General features: G+C 44.5%; 2 protein-coding genes across 3 annotated transcripts in view; both read right to left on the bottom strand.

Annotated features, from left to right (window-relative positions):
- Positions 1 to 864: 864 nt before the first annotated feature.
- On the bottom strand, positions 865 to 7,058 carry LOC137793989 (beta-1,3-galactosyltransferase 1-like). Its single transcript, XM_068590497.1, has 5 exons — positions 7,040 to 7,058; positions 6,733 to 6,811; positions 4,702 to 4,858; positions 3,984 to 4,244; positions 865 to 2,335 (listed from the first exon to the last, which is right to left on the bottom strand). Exons 1-5 carry the CDS (start codon positions 7,056 to 7,058, stop codon positions 1,742 to 1,744), a joined length of 1,110 nt encoding a protein of 369 aa, XP_068446598.1. The 3' UTR covers positions 865 to 1,741.
- A 4,058-nt stretch (positions 7,059 to 11,116) lies between these two features.
- LOC137790322 (X-linked interleukin-1 receptor accessory protein-like 2) overlaps positions 11,117 to 15,786 on the bottom strand; it is a 24,340-nt gene continuing 19,670 nt past the window's right edge. Inside the window, exons 9-12 of one of the 2 annotated variants that reach the window (XM_068584463.1) lie at positions 14,898 to 15,020; positions 13,303 to 13,542; positions 13,108 to 13,138; positions 11,117 to 12,813 (exon numbers count right to left, since the gene is read on the bottom strand). In XM_068584463.1, the coding sequence (XP_068440564.1) occupies positions 12,725 to 12,813; positions 13,108 to 13,138; positions 13,303 to 13,542; positions 14,898 to 15,020 (483 nt within the window). In that variant the 3' untranslated portion in view covers positions 11,117 to 12,724. The remainder of the gene's footprint in view (positions 12,814 to 13,107; positions 13,139 to 13,302; positions 13,543 to 14,897; positions 15,021 to 15,786) is intronic. The other variant, XM_068584471.1, reaches the window with a different exon arrangement.

Here is a 15,786-nt window from a genome sequence, read left to right as displayed (position 1 = left end):
TTTATCTCATGAGGAATCAGTGAATAAAAAGTATAAAATAAATACACAATTGTACACAACATTTGTTTGAGTAGTCACGTGATATGTTGCAGCAAAGTGCCGCCTCATTCATATCTACACTATCAAGACCTCACAGACACACTCAACCACTGACGTCAGTAAGTCCCTGAGGGTTCAGGGTTTGAGGGTTCAGGGTTTGAGGGTTCAGGGTTTGAGGGTTCAGGATTTTTGGGTTCAGGGTTTGAGGGTTCAGGGTTTGAGGGTTCAGGGTTTGAGGGTTCAGGGTTTGAGAGTTCAGGGTTTGAGGGTTCAGGGTTTGAGGGTTCAGGGTTTTTGGGTTCAGGGTTTGAGGGTTTAAGGGTCTAAGGGTTCAGGGTTTAGGGTTTGAGGGTTCAGGGGTTTGAGAGTTTAGGGTTTGAGGGTTTAGAGGTTCAGGGTTTTTGGGTTCAAGGTTTGAGGGTTTTTGGGTTCATGGTTCGAGGGTTTAAAGTTTGAGGGTTCAGGGTTTTTGGGTTCAGGGTTTGAGGGTTTAGGGGTTCAGGGTTTAAGGGTTCAGGGTGGACATTGGCGTTAGGCCTGTGACTCAGACGGCACTGAAGGCTCAGGTAGAAAATCCACAGCCCGCCACTGAAATACATGGCAATCCCTCCAATAATCAGATGTTGGGGCTCGAGGAGGAGTCACTGGATCCCCCAGTCATTAAAACGCCTCCACTGGAGTCCAGACATTTCACACAAAACCCCCCAAAGCAATCGCACAACGCACGATCAATAACGTCAGCAGGAAGAATCCTCTACGCATCTCGTGGTAATCACAGTCAGCGAGATATTTCAGTAGTGTCGACCCGACTGACAGACGGTCCTCGCAGCCATGCCACTAGAGGAGCTAAACAAAGGAATATTAAAATATTAAATATGAGAAACAACTGTCAGTATAGCAATTCAGCAGAACCACAAGCTGTAACATCCAAATGGCCATAAAATTGATCAAACTCGACGTTATCAGACACCAGTTTCATCAAAATGAGCAGTGTGACCGTGAGAGTGCACTTCCCATCAACTGTTAATGAAAAGTATTGTGTTGTATTACTTGCACAATTGTTGCTGCAAAAGCTATTTTGCTGGTAAATATATTCAGATTTTCCTGAGATAAATGTTGTGAGTCAGTTCTAAAGTTGACGCAACTGCAACTACAGTTTTGACTGTGTGAAGTGAAATGTGAGTTGTTTTGTCAGCCGATCAAACGGGGACGGTCTCTTCCTCTTGTGTGGAAAACATGGACAATGCCATCACGGTTACTTTGAAAAATGAAGAGCAAAATGATATTCCACATCGGATGAGCTTTACGCGCAGACAACTCCATCAGTTTACAGTAAAAAGTCTTGCCAATTATTGACGTCTTTGCAATCATTTGTGCAATTTTTACACACACCGGAGATCTTATGGTCTTTGCTGCTCTTGGGTGCGTCGGCCATTGACGAATGTCCTCCATTTCGCTCAGTTGTTGGCAGTTTTTTCAACGTCAACGAGGGTATGACCAGTCCAACTGCACTTTCTCTTGAGAATTTGCATGTCCGTTGAATCCTGGCTTGTTCTTTTTCACAGGTGGTCCACCTGAGATATAAGCCAAATATCCCACAAACCTTTGGTATCAAAAGTCCAGACCAGAAGGTAGTAAAATACGATGTAATCAGAGTGTTGTTGTGCAGGGCATGAGATCGTTTTCAAGGCGGTCCGACGTGCTAACAGCCATTTTGAGACTGATACACGCTCCATACTCGTGAAAGATGGTCGGAGTTCTCCAGTATTGTTGTTATGACTGAGGTCCAGTAACAGCCGCTCGGTTCATGATGCATCTCTCCCCGAAACAAATCACCATGAGGAGGATCCGTCAGTGCGATTCCCAAATGCATCATGCACATTCCCACGTAGACGTCTTCGATGTAAACGGCTTTGACGTGGGCCGACGCCTCCAGGATCCTCTTGGGTAGATCCAGTGAGAACACGTAGCCCAGGCCCTGGGCGTACGTTGGGAAATACGACTCGGGGAAGACGGAAAAAGGCAGGAACCACTTTGAGGTTTGGTCCCTGAGGACGGGAGAATCCCTCACCACCAACCCCGACAGGTACTCGCGTCGCGGGGCCGTCAGGAGCACGTTGACCAGGTTGCGGACGTTAAGGAAAATGTCCGAGTCGATTTTCATGGCGTAGGAGGCGTTGGGGCAACGGGAGCTGAGCCATTCGAACATGACCATGGTTTTGATCGTGAGGTTGTTGTAGCTGTCCAGGAAGTCACTCTGGAGGACGTCGTGATGCTTCCGGCTTTCCTCTAACACCTTTGGAGGGGAAGACCAGACAGAGGTTACAGCAGTAGTTTAGCGGTAGTAGTTTAGCGGAAACAAGCCAGCAACAAGTTGCTTATTTACACGTCCGGCGTGAGCGACAGTAGCATTCGTTATGAGTCGTGTTTCTGATGGAGCGGGAGAACGTACGCCAAATATTCACACTCGACATTCACGGTTCTGATCTTCTGGTCCGATCGCCGCCAAACTCCTGAGGAAAACATCTAGCTCAACAGCGCTAAACGCGACGCAATGATGACGTACGAACTGTCACAGACGTGTCCATTTCCTGCTGGTCGTGTATCGAATTTCTTTTATAGAATTAATTCTTCAAGATAGAGTTTGATTTTTGGAAAAGATTGTAAAAATACTTCAAGTTTTACACTACTTTCTTTAATATTTCACGTTAAGTTCAGCTAACAAAACTACTTGGTTAGAATTAGAAAAAGATCGTAAAATACTTTAAGTTTAGCAAACAAAACTACTTGTTTAGATTTTTGGAAAAGATCGTAAAAATACTTCGTTAAGTTTAGCAAACAAAATTACTTGATTAGATTTAGAAAGGAATCGTAAAATACTTCGTTAAGTTTAGCTAACATAACTACTTCTTTAGATTTAGAAAAAGATCGTAAAATATTCATTAAGTTTAGCTAACATAACTACTTGTTTAGATTTAGAAAAAGATCGTCGTTTGGGTCAAAATACCCACATCGTACATTACGCAAGTTACTTTAATAATAAATCAACCTTGATTCTCTCTTCACATGGGGAACAAACCACAGTCTCCTGGCTGAAAGGTTGCTGGTTGCTGGTTGCTGGTTGCTGGACGCGTTCACCTCACCAGCTTTTAGGGTCTTCATACTTCCTTGTTTATGATTACTTGGTTAACATACAAAACAATCCATTGGGATATCTACAAATTACGGCGCATTATCTTTTTCTGGGTATAACTGGGATTGCTGGATGAGACTGGTTGCTGCTGGGCAGGTTGCTTTGAATGTGTTGTTGCCTGCTGCTGCTATGAGAGCAATGGGACTCTGACCCTGAATGGCAAACCACGCCTGAAAGACACTAAAAGGACCGTGTGAGCTATTGTGGGGACCTGATATGGTGATAGCTCTCTTTCAAGTGAATTTCATGTGTAACATTTATATAATTGTAAAAATCTAATTATCGTTAAACTCGTTAACCTTGTTAAGCTGCCTTTTAGCAGTTTAGTGTGATGTTTCAGTGCCTTAAGAGACAAAAGCAGTTCATCAAGGATGTTATTGCTGTCACAGAATACACAGAAACCTGTTTAGCGCTCTCTGCAATTGCCTGTTTTGTGTTTGTCTTATTGGTTCTAGACAAAAGCCGAGATGATTCTGTATTGTTAGAAGGATTTATAGACCTTTTATGCTGCTTTTTCTCTCTTAGATTAATCAGACAAAAGGTCAAAAGGAAGCACAGACTGGTTTTATGCTTTGAAGGTGAGCTTGATGGTACGGCTAAAGATCCCGTTATACAGATGCACGTCTATACAGTTAAAAGTGCCATAGTTAAATGGACTCGAATGAGGATGAAGCTCTTAGGGTCTTTATAACGTTGATGATGGGTGAAAGGGATGGAGAAAGCCACTTCAGTGACGTTTTAATCAACTCACTTGCTCGTTGATGTTTCCTGTCCCATGTTCTCCTTTGTTCATTCCCAGCAGGAAGTAGTGGCTGACCTCTCTGCCCAGCACCGTTGTTTCTTTGCCCCACGTGTCGCGGATCGTGTCGCGGGCCTTTCTGTCGTCCGGTGCGACCGGGATCATGAGGACCAAGAACGGCTTTTCTTGCCCACACCTGAGTGGTTCATCTACTATGATGCTGTACTGGTTTGGGTACGCCACAACGTACACCACGGGGGCGTCTGCTGAGACCTGCAAACAGAAGAGGGTCAGGTTTTTGGAGTTTTATGTTGAAAGACAAAACATAGAGCTATCAATCTGTGTTCAGACTAAAGGCAAACAGAGTCTTTGCCTTTGCTTTATGTGTGAAGATTGACTGTTGGTGTTGATACCCAATGGAGTGACTGTACAGACGTTAGCTTTAGCTAGCTAGCAACATTCGAGTGTTTACACATCCTATAGCTAAATAATTTCTATTCGTTCCCACTAGTGCGTTTCCATCCACTTTTTTTGCAATTGTGTTGCTTCTAAAATGTGTTAAATGTTCTGTTTGAGCACATTTAATCAAATAATTGAGCAACTTGTTTGCAACTAGCATCATCGGCTAATTACAAATCTCATTTTACTGCCCGAATTTTAAACAGTTGATATTCGAAAAGTCTGTTTTGAACGTGATCCACTATCGCTCCTCCAACACATACATACTTACATCCGGCACTGAGGTATTTATCGTGTTGTGCCCTGCCGTCAAACGCCACGACATGTCGAGGCTTGAAGCGTAGAAAGTAAACAGAAACAATCCGAGAGTGAGTAACAGCATCAAAAACCTCAGCCGGCGTTTCACTCTCGTCCACGTGGTCTTTTCACTGCCGAGACAAAAGGCAAAATTAGTCGTTTAATACCTCATAATGTCGCACATCAGGAGCACTTTGCTGTGCATTACTGGTTCGGGATTAGGAAGCACTTTGCTAATAAAATGGTCCTCATTCGTTGTGATTTATGTGAAACTGTTTAGAGCAAAGGAAGGAGTCTCCAATGAAGATCGGCATCCATCGAACCACCGCAAGCACTGAAACATCTGCAGAGAGGTTTATTTACAAAGACAATCCTATTGAGACACAGGGTGTCTTTCTCTAGAGAGACCTACTGTACATCTACAAGCTTCTATAGACGTTGTACTGCACACAGCAATCACTCCATCAGAAACAGGAAGCTCCAAAACCACACTGCAGACAGGCTGAATGTGACCTTTTCACTTGTCAACATGTGTGTGACACATGAAAGTATGCCGGCAGCCACAAGAGGAAACTTGCAAATTCAAACGACGAGCTGCTCATGAAGCGATCGCTGTGCAGGAGGACGCAGAAGAGCCGAGGACGTGACCGTATGTTGTTTGAGCTCGACAGACATCGGATCCCAACGTAATCAGCTTGAATCTTTTCTGGTACGTAGCATCTTTTACGTAGCATCTGGTACATAGCATCTTTTACGTAGCATCTTTTACGTAGCATCTGGTACGTAGCATCTTTTATGTAGCATCTTTTACGTAGCATCTGGTACGTAGCATCTTTTACGTAGCATCTGGTACATAGCATCTTTTACGTAGCATCTGGTACGTAGCATCTTTTACGTAGCATCTAGTACGTAGCATCTGACAGTAGTTAGCTAACATGGAAACAGGATGCAAACACAATTTGACCGTAACTCCTTGAATATTTACGGCATCCCAACAGATTCTAGAGGCTAAGAAGCGTAGCTTTCCAATGCTATGAGTCACTTTGGCGTTGTAAATAATAATATTGTTTCTGAGAGTTCTTCCACTTGCTGGCCCACCTAAACCCTCCACTGAAGGCCACTTATATGTTATAAAACACACTGTTTTAAGCCTTTATAACATATAATAATGACAAATCCTTTTTTTGTTTGGAAAAAAAGTTAAATTTCTCCTGAAAAAAGTAGCAGAATAATTTAGCCGGAAGGACATTTTTTTGGACATATTTCTTGATGAATAAGACAAAAAGGACCAGCCGGACTGCCATCATTACAGATCTAAAAACAAAAAAAAGTACCTCTAACTCTCTTTAATAAAAAGCATTTGATGAAACTGCTCGCTCATGTTCCTGTCACACGGCAGGCTGATTGTTTTCTTAGTATTCTTCTCGCGGTGAGACTTTCTCGTCAGATAAGTGTGACACAAGAGGCAGGTCTGCAGAGTGCAAACAGAGAAAGTCATTTCTGTTCCACATTCATTCAAACACTTCTCGGTTAACTCTCACGGTTTCAAACCGCTCGCTGCTTGCTTAAACGCGGCATGTTTCAACACGCAGGCTTCTTGTTTTGGCGTCTGAGGGCTCGCACGAGGGAAGCTGCACGAGGATCGGAGCAAAAGCCCCTCAGATGTAAGTCTCTTAAAGGTGCTTTTCTGGCATATTTTGAAGTGAAATGAGTTGGGAAAAGCATTCACTTGGGCTGATTTGAGCTGGATTATAGCAGCTCCAAACTGAGATTATCTTTTCTTGTCGCATTACAGATTACAACCACAAAGTCCTAAATGATACGTTCACTCTCAAGACATGAGCTCCTTGTGTTTGAAGAGAGGGGAGAGGCTCCTGAGACCAGCTGTACTGATCCTTCTATCAACAGACACACTTTTTCCGACTCCACGAGTTCGGGACTTCACCGTCCGACCGCTTTTGAAGTCGATGCATTTGAAACAAACTGAATTAAACTCTGCACTCACCATCTGCAAAAGGCGCTCTCCAGCATTTTCCTGCACGGAGGGACCTCCGAGCGCCGTGACAGCTTCAGCTTCAGCAAAGCTGCCAGACAGACAGCAGGTGAGAATGAGGATGTGGCTGTCGATGTGTCGGTGTCCAAATGCACCGTGTGGTTGTGGTCCGAACGCAGCAGACGAGCACACGGAGCACAAACATGTCGTCTGAACGCTGGTGTTTGGATATGCCTTAGCCTCACAATGAGCGCGCAAAGAGGTGTGTGAGTGTGTTGTCATGACTCAACCTGCGTCCAGGAAATGTGACAGCGCTCACTCTTTTCCCGGATGATCATCTCCGTCTCTCTTTGTCGCAATTTGAAGTACATTTTCTCTACTTTTTGCATATGATGCAGTTTAATCTTCCGTGTTGAAAGACATGAGAAACACTTGAAACTAAAAGATGTCGTCAGTACAGTAATGTTTCGTAGTGTTTCTGCAGTTCGGCTTTGAAGGAATGACTGACGTCCTGAATGTTGAGTCACGCGTTGTGATTTTTCTTTTGCGTTTTTTTTTTTTCCCGTCGCTGTGTTTCTCATCTGCACCAGAAGTAGATATTATTGCAACAGCGTCAGTTATGAAATGTGAGTGAACTCTTTCACTGATGAGATCCACCAACATTCTGGGAATGCTCTCCTAACTTCGCCGAAACAGTTGACCATTCGCGTGATGATGGTTTCATTAATATGCTTTCATTCACATGCCACCATGCTGGTAATTTGGGGTTAAATGGTTTCTGAGGTTCTGGTTGCTAGTAGAGGCATTACATGGACATCTGTGCATATCTTTGCATTGTAACCGTGTTGTTTTTTCTCTTTACAGCATTGTTGCGTTGAGGGGAAGACGTGTTTTGATCTAATCTGTACAGTTTCTTTTTGTTTTGCATAGGGCGATCATTCGGAGCAACTCTTTGCAACAGGAAGCTTCTTGACCACGATACAAGTAGTGAATTTGTATTCGTGACTCTCAGCTTTATAAAAAAAGAGAGTTTTGGTTTTAAAATAATGTTTTTTTCTTTTGTAAAGAAGTACAGGCCTCTGGTGGGTGCATGAGGCAGGTTTAGTTATTCGTTTGAAATACAATCAGTTGAGTCATTTAACCTGAAGGTTATTGTCACACAGCATTCCCGTTTCATCTGTAAGTGCACTGAGCTGAAAGCTGGCGGGACTTTTGCCAGAAAAATTAACACAGTATTCTGTCTGGGCCTGTCGCTGCCTTAGAAAGCTCTGTGGTAACTGTTCCTTTCCTCCTTTCTTTCTCTTTTCTCTCGCCGTACTGCGAGCGGACGCTTCTGTCCCTCGTGGTAATTCCTCTCGCTGCCAGACAAATAGACGCCAGCTTTAAGGAATTTTAAACAGTAAAAGTTAAAAAAAAAAAAGAGAATAAAAACCATTTAACGAAGTAATAGCTCCGACTTTAACATTTAACATTCTCCTCAAAATTCAGTCCTGCTTCTTCTCTGAAAGTGTTTTGTGTCCACGCCTTTCTTTCACTATCAGTGTTGTGGTTCTTGCCACAGCGTCTATCTTGTGACTACACTGTACACTCCCTCTGCAGGAGGGGAACTTTGCATTGCTCGTTCTTCAAATATGTCAAATATCTGATGATATTATAAACCGAAGCATTCAGTGATGTAATTATGAAACTTTCTGACTGTAGGTGCTGATATTACAGGAATACGACACAACTCATTGTCTCTGAGTACAAAGGCTCAAGCTCACCTCTCTAAAGAAAACGGACTTCTGGCAACACTTTTCTTTTTGTTGTTGTGGATGAATTGAGTTAAAAGGGAGCTAAAAAACATGACTATTTGAAACCTCTCAGACCGGCAGCGTGCTGGTGATGCCAACATGTTTCAAATAGTCATGTTTTTATCAAAGATGCATGTTGTACTGAGCAGACGACGGGATGAGGGGAGAGTTTTAGGGTCACTAGCTAACGTAAACTGACCCGGTTACGTTCCTGTAGCTACCAGCACATAGCCTCACTAGCTAACGTAAACTAACCCGGTCACGTTCCTTTAGTTTGCAGCTTAAAGCCTCACTAGCTAACGTAAACTAACCCGGTCACGTTCCTGTAAAACAGAAAAAAATAAAAAAATTCATAACCATTCGCGTCCGTGCATTGACTCTCCATGAAATCTACTCTTTTGGTGTGAACACGTCTGAAGGACTTTTTTTCTCATGGGATTGATCTCAATTGAAATGTCTCAACACCCGTTGGATGAATTGGCCTTAAAAGTCGGGCCGTACGTTCACGTCAGCCACCCGGTCCTCATTTATTCACTGTAATGACGACCTGAAATTCAACCTTTACGATCAGTACTTTGCATTTCATGAGAATCAACAGGAACTGACGCAGGCAGCAATATTTTCAGCCGAACAGAAACCATTTAACCGCAGTGAACATTTACTCTTTTATGTGGGAACGCACACTATGAGCAGTGAGACATACAGCTTTTGAACGTGTGTGGTTTTCACTTCCTGAAACGCTAACACTCAGAAAAACGTGATTTGGTCCAGAAAGACAATGCAGACAGGTGGAAATTGACATTACCTCATTGAACAGATTTGAATTGGAACCACTTCAGTTCTATTAAACCCAATAATTAGGGTACATTCATTGTTTTGTGATAATAAACTCTAACATGGAAAGACTTTAAAAGTGTAATACAGTATGGTAAGAAGTATACACATACTTACTTTGTTCTATTCTTCTCCAGTTGCAGACATTAGGACAACCAGAGCAGTACCGTTCGCTCTCCCTCTGTGTTGTCGAGCGTCTCGGCCGGCCGCACTTCCTCGCGTTGAGCATGTTAGCGCACGTGAGCGTTGCCCGCAGGCTATCTCACAACCGCCGCACTGCAGCTACAGCTTATCACACCACGCAGACCCGCAGCGTTGGCCTCGGGCGAACCCTGCGAGCACGCCGCCGCCTGCTCAGCAGCCGCCTTTTCAAAGGCTGTCAAACGGTTCAGGAATAATTGTAAAAGGTTTGCGCCTATAACCGTACGTTCTGTAACATCCTGGATCATCGAATGACAACATGAAGCAATTCCCCTTAACCTTCCTCTTGTGTCGGGGTCGACACCGACACGTTTTAGGATTTAAATGGATAAAAGAACCACATCGAATGTGTTTATTGCATCAAGGCTTTTTGACTTTGTCAGAAACCTCCATTTCAACTAAATAAAACCAAAAAATGTCACTAAATGATAAAATGCTCTGGTTGAAATGATGACCCAGTTACAAACATACGATTTGTTTGATTGGATGTTGTTGTTTTTTAACTTGCACATCTATATGTTGTGTTATGACTTGTTCTGTGGGGGAAGAGGAAGTGTCTGTCAGCCACGTCAATGTGAAAGAGAAGGAAATAATATATGAGAAAACAGCCTGAGACAAGAGGAAATCAGGGGGAAAAAGTAGAAGAAAGAAGAAATAAGAGTTGTAACAGGCGTCCAAGATGTATAAAACAACTCCTATATTTTTTATTTGCTCTCAGTTAAATTATTTCAACCAATATATCCAAAGAATTGTCAAAGAAATGAGCAGAAATCAAAAGACAACCACTATACTGTATATTGCCATCGAATATAACTCAAATAATTAATAATTGTATCAAACAATCTCAAATATCCAGAATTCATTGGTTCAAAATAAGACAATGTGTAAATTAAAAAAACAAAACATTATCCACTTTGCTTAAATATTATATCTCGGTTTCTTAAAGCTCACAAAGGATGAAAGTGGTCGGGTTCAGTTGGAGTCCGGCTCGGTGTCGGTGGCGCCTCCTCAGACGGCGTGGTCTCCAACCCAGAGAGACGTCAAAACATTTTCCCTCAGCGGGGTTCTACTGCTGGGAGCACCCACCCATTCATTCACCCATTCATCCATTAATTCATCTATCCACCCAACCATTCATACATCCATTCATTCATCCGCCCTCCCAACCCACCCACCCACCCACCCACCCACCCACCCACCCACCCATTCATCCATCCACCCACCCATTCATTCATCCATCCATCCTTCCATTTATCTATCCACCAATCCTTCCATTTATCTATCCACCAATCCATTCATTCATCCATTTATCCACCAATCCATTCATCCCTCTATCCACCCATCCATTCATCTATCCACCCATCCATTCATTAATCCATCCATCTATCCACCAATCCATTCATCCCTCAATCCATCCATTCACCCATTAACCCACCCCTCCACCCACCCACCCATTCATCCCTCTATCCATCCATTCATCCATTAACCCACACACCCACCCATCCATTCATCCCTCTATCCATCTATTCATCCATTAACCCACCCACCCACCCATTCATTCATCCCTCTATCCATCCATTCATCCATTGACCCACCCCTCCACCCCTCCATCCATCCATCCATGAATGACAGGAGGAACAGCATGAAAGCAAGAGGCTCTGGGTCTCACGCAACATGTGAGCATTACAACCCTCACAAACAACAGAAATGCTAGAGAACAAGTCACTGTTGTGTATAGGTCTATGCATAAGTTATGGAAGCTGTACAGAGACTATTGGAACCAACATGGAAAACAAAGACTGGTTATAATGCTCACCAACCTTCTAAAAGCATACAATCCTTAAATAAAACAACAGAAAATAAACATGTTTTCGGAGGGTCGTCTCCTTTTTTCCCTTTTCATCAGGTTTGATCTTCATGGACAGAAAACCAACAAACTTCATCAACAAAAGACGTCTCTTCTCCTCCACGTTAAAAGAGGCTGCGAGAAATGATTGTGTCATTTACTCTTTTATCTATATTTATTTGATTATTTCTTTTCTCTTTTTTTATCTAAATGGGTGGTCATGCAAATAGAAAAAGCCAAGTCCTCATGAGTTTAGCTTGGCGGTACAAGATGTTCGGTCGCTCTCGCGGGCCAGCTCACCTCCTGATGACTTGTCTAGTTGCTGATTACTGGGTTACAAGGTGAGCTGGCTGGTTTGCAGTCTCTCGGTGTCTATTAGCTCAAGAAGTAGCTAGCCTCTCAATCCGCTAGCCACATTTCCATATACACCAGCTAACTGCGCGTTCTCACTGTCTAAGTTGAGCAATCGCTCCGCACGTCACGTATCATCTCGATATTCTTGCTGGAATCCATTTCTTTAAAAGTCAACCTTTTTTTTTTTTTTTTTTGCTTCTTAGTTCCAAACCGGGAATTGTATCTCCAGAGGTTGACTTGTTGTTTTAAGGTGGACTGGTAATTCCAAGAAAATAAATCATTGCTTGAAGTCCCGCCTCAGGTCCACAGGTCGATGGATGCGCCGAGAACTCGTCCGGGTCGAAGGTCGACTGGCCTTTTTGAGATTTCGCTACGTTTGTTTTTTTCGATCGACCGCTATGTCCGAGGAGTTCAGCAGCTGACAAATCAACTTGTTTGTTTTTTTTTCATCCGGGGCACACAGCTCGGTGTGTGAGTTCAAGATGGTTGCTTCTATTTGTGCTCCGAGGGCCAACCCGGGTAGCTTATTCGACACACTTAACTCACTTCATTGCTTAAAGTATTCTGGACCTTTTCATTGACTTGTTCAGTTCGTGTGTGTGTCCGGTGCTTTTTTTTCTTCCCCCCCCCAATGGTGTTGGTTTCACAGCTCACATACCAGTTTGTGTCAGTCTGTTCCCAGTTGGTATATCCAAAACCAGCATACGGTCAGTTTTACAATCTGTGTCTGTATGCGGTCTGCAGCCGGTATATCCAAGCGTTGGGTTCACACTGTCTTAAAGCAGTCCTTTGTTCAATCTGCAATCCCCAAGTCAAGTATTCCCACCCCCAACCCTCTGAAAACAAGGCTGTACACCGTCCACGAACTCCATGAAAACCAGTCGACCAACCAGTCCAATCCAAAGCCGGTGTGAAAACAGTCTGTGAACTGATCTGTAATCCAGTACCAGTTGAGCGGAGGGTCCTCTACCAGATGTCAGAGCTTAGTTCTCTGCTGGTGAGCGGTACAAAGGTGCTGTTCAGGTGCAGGTCCGGCTTCTTCCCAAGCGTACTGCTCTGCTGCACCTGGGGGGAAAAAACACAGCACAACAGCGATCAGCAGGAAACCTTCCCCGAAACCACAACTCCTAGCAAGAAATGTACAACTCAAAAAGGAGAAAACAGGGTCTGTAGTTCTACGGTATATATATATTTATATATACGTTGTATTGCATGCTAATAGTGCACCAGGCCTCATGATTAGGGGTAACTGTACTGTGGTACAGCTATTTCCCAGTCTGTGAATAAATATACATATTTTAGGTTGGATAATGTGAAGATACTATTTTAAATCTACATTTTCATTTTATCCAAACAGACCTCTTGTTCCCCAGTGATCTGCTCTGAACCCCTGGGGAGAAAAGAGGGGTTTTATTTTTATTGTGATGAAACTCTGAGGGTTACATGCAAATAAACAACAGCATGGACATTTAATGAAAGGATACAGTCTGTCGGGCGATCTAGGATATGCACAAACTAAAACAAGAAGCGGGTCCCGGTGCCGTTTTCCCCCACCTGTCCATTCAGCAGTGTCATCGGGATGTTGCAGTAGACGTGGCGCCCCCCGGGGCCCAAAGTGGAGAACTGCACGGTGGAGGGAGGCGGGAGGGGAGGCGACAGGGAGGACGGCTGCGGGGGAAGCTGGAACTCGTAGCTGCGGCAGAAGTGCCTCATTTGGGCCGCGGTGGCGGTGTGGCCGCCTCCCAGCGGCAGCGTCATCTGGTTGTAGTCCGGGATCTCCGTCGCTAAAGCGACCTGGAGCGAGACAACAACAACGGGACTTTCTGTTAACTCGTATAGCGTGTTCAGGGCGAATTATACTCCTGCAACTACAACTACATCTGGCCACGCAGTCGGATTGAAGGACTCGTGTTGGTTTATAGTTCCTGTGTGTTTTCCATACTCCAGACCAGCAGGTGGCGCAACGACCGTTTAGAGTCGACCTGAACGCCGACGTTCACAGATGTCTCCCTCCAGGAATTCACCTCCATCTGCGTGTCCTGATACTCGTCAGACGGGTTTTATAAATGCTCATATTTGTGGACCTCTTCAGCCAAACGTTCTTCAAAGGGATCCATTGTTTCTCTTATGGCTTTTAAAAACAGAGGTATTATGCTATGAAACTGGAAATGCGAGACTCAGAAAGGACGTGGTTAGCAGACCAATCAGAGCCTTGAGGGCTTGCGTAGCTTTGACGGATAGTCAGAAATTCGGGGTGACGCACGCAAGCACGCAAAATGGCGATTTGACCACGCAAGGGTGGCCATGCGTGTCTTGCGTGCCTGCGTTTCTGCGTAAAACCCGAGTATAAATCAGCCTTTAGTACTCCGAGAGGCAATCGTACCCGAGTTCTTCAAGCCAATGCTTTGATTTCTGGAGGAACTGGGATCCAGTGTAGTTGAATAATTGTGGATCTTTTTAAAACGGTTTTGTCAGATAATGGTTTTAAGCAGTAGTCTGGACGTAAAGAACACTCGTTGGGTGTCTCCCATCACCTCGACCCGGCTTTTTGCGGAGAAACAAGCTCAGGGCTCCCACTAATGTAATGTGTAATGTAATGGTGAGTTGTATTTTCAAGCACTTTACGATTGTCTTCATGCCGGTCGTATCATTTTATTACGTCGTTACGAAACCGGTCCGTGGCGTATAAAAGGTTGAGGATCGCTGAAGGACAGAAGAACCCAATCGGCTCTTGTGTGTAGTGGTCGAATGTAGTTTGCTAACAACGCTCTTTAAAACAAGCTTTCCCATGTGTTCTCATCGTTACATGCCACTAGACCTCCGTAAAGCACCATTGCATTTTCTTTTCTTCTCATTTTCATCCATCAAGGTATTGTCGATAGGGTTCGGGGTGTTTTCAGATTTGCTACCAACCAGCGCTAACAGCCCTGCTGCACACACACACACACACACACACACACACACACACCTTGAACGCTTCAATGAAAACCCTTTGACCTATAAAATCCAGGATCTGTGTGTGCATGCGTGCGCCTACGAGTGTGTGTTTGCATGCCCTCGCGCGTGAAAAGACCTTTTTTTGCGTCGTCGCTACATCTAGTTTACGGCTCGCTAGCGGCGTGGGTTTGGGTGGTAATTCGGCAGCTGACCTGATGGTGTCCGTGGCGACTCTCGTTGGGCGGCGCCAAGGAGGCGGAGGTGGTGGTCATGGCGATGGTGGAGACGGTGGTCTGCAGGTCGCCGAAGAGGCCCTGCTCACCGGAGTCCATCACCTGATGCCGGAGAAACACGTCGTTTCAGTCAAACGTTACACACTGGAGAGAAAGTTCACTCCGTTGCATTTATGTATTTAGTTCATGGAGTCACAGTGAACTCGGACACGGAGACGCACGCCACACGGACTCAGGCAGTCCGGGAAATGTCATTAAGATTAAGGTTAATTAAGGTTGTTGTGGCGGTGATGAGGGGTGAAAACACAGCTGAGAGGACGAACACTCCTCACAGACTTTGTGTCCTTTTTTAAGAAGTGAGGGAACGAACTGAGGACTCATCGTATCTCCTCTTCATAGACAACGCACATACAAGACATTGCTGCACTTTCTTACATCTGTCTGTTCGTCTACCTACCTACCTACCTACCTACCTACCTACCTACCTACCTACCTACCTACCTACGTACTTACCTACCCACCCATCTACCTACCCACCTTCCTACCTACCTACCTACCTACCCACCGATCTACCAACCCACCCACCTACCTACCTACCTACCTACCTACCTACCTACCTACCTACCTACCTACGTACTTACCTACCCACCCATCTACCTACCCACCTTCCTACCTACCTACCTACCTACCTACCTACCTACCCACCTACCTACCTACCTACCTACCTACCTACCTACCTACCTACCTACCTACGTACTTACCTACCTACCCATCTACCTACCCACCTTCCTACCTACCTACCTACCTACCTACCTACCCACCTACCTACCTACCTACTTACCTACCTACCCATCTACCTACCCACCTT

This window comes from Clinocottus analis, unplaced genomic scaffold (assembly GCF_023055335.1).
Source record: "Clinocottus analis isolate CAN_PGR_092001 unplaced genomic scaffold, fCliAna1.0.p SCAF_10, whole genome shotgun sequence".
In the NCBI taxonomy this organism is placed as follows: domain Eukaryota; kingdom Metazoa; phylum Chordata; class Actinopteri; order Perciformes; family Cottidae; genus Clinocottus; species Clinocottus analis.
The sequence above is the reverse complement of the archived record's forward strand: the minus strand, read 5'-3'. Positions and strand labels throughout refer to the sequence as shown.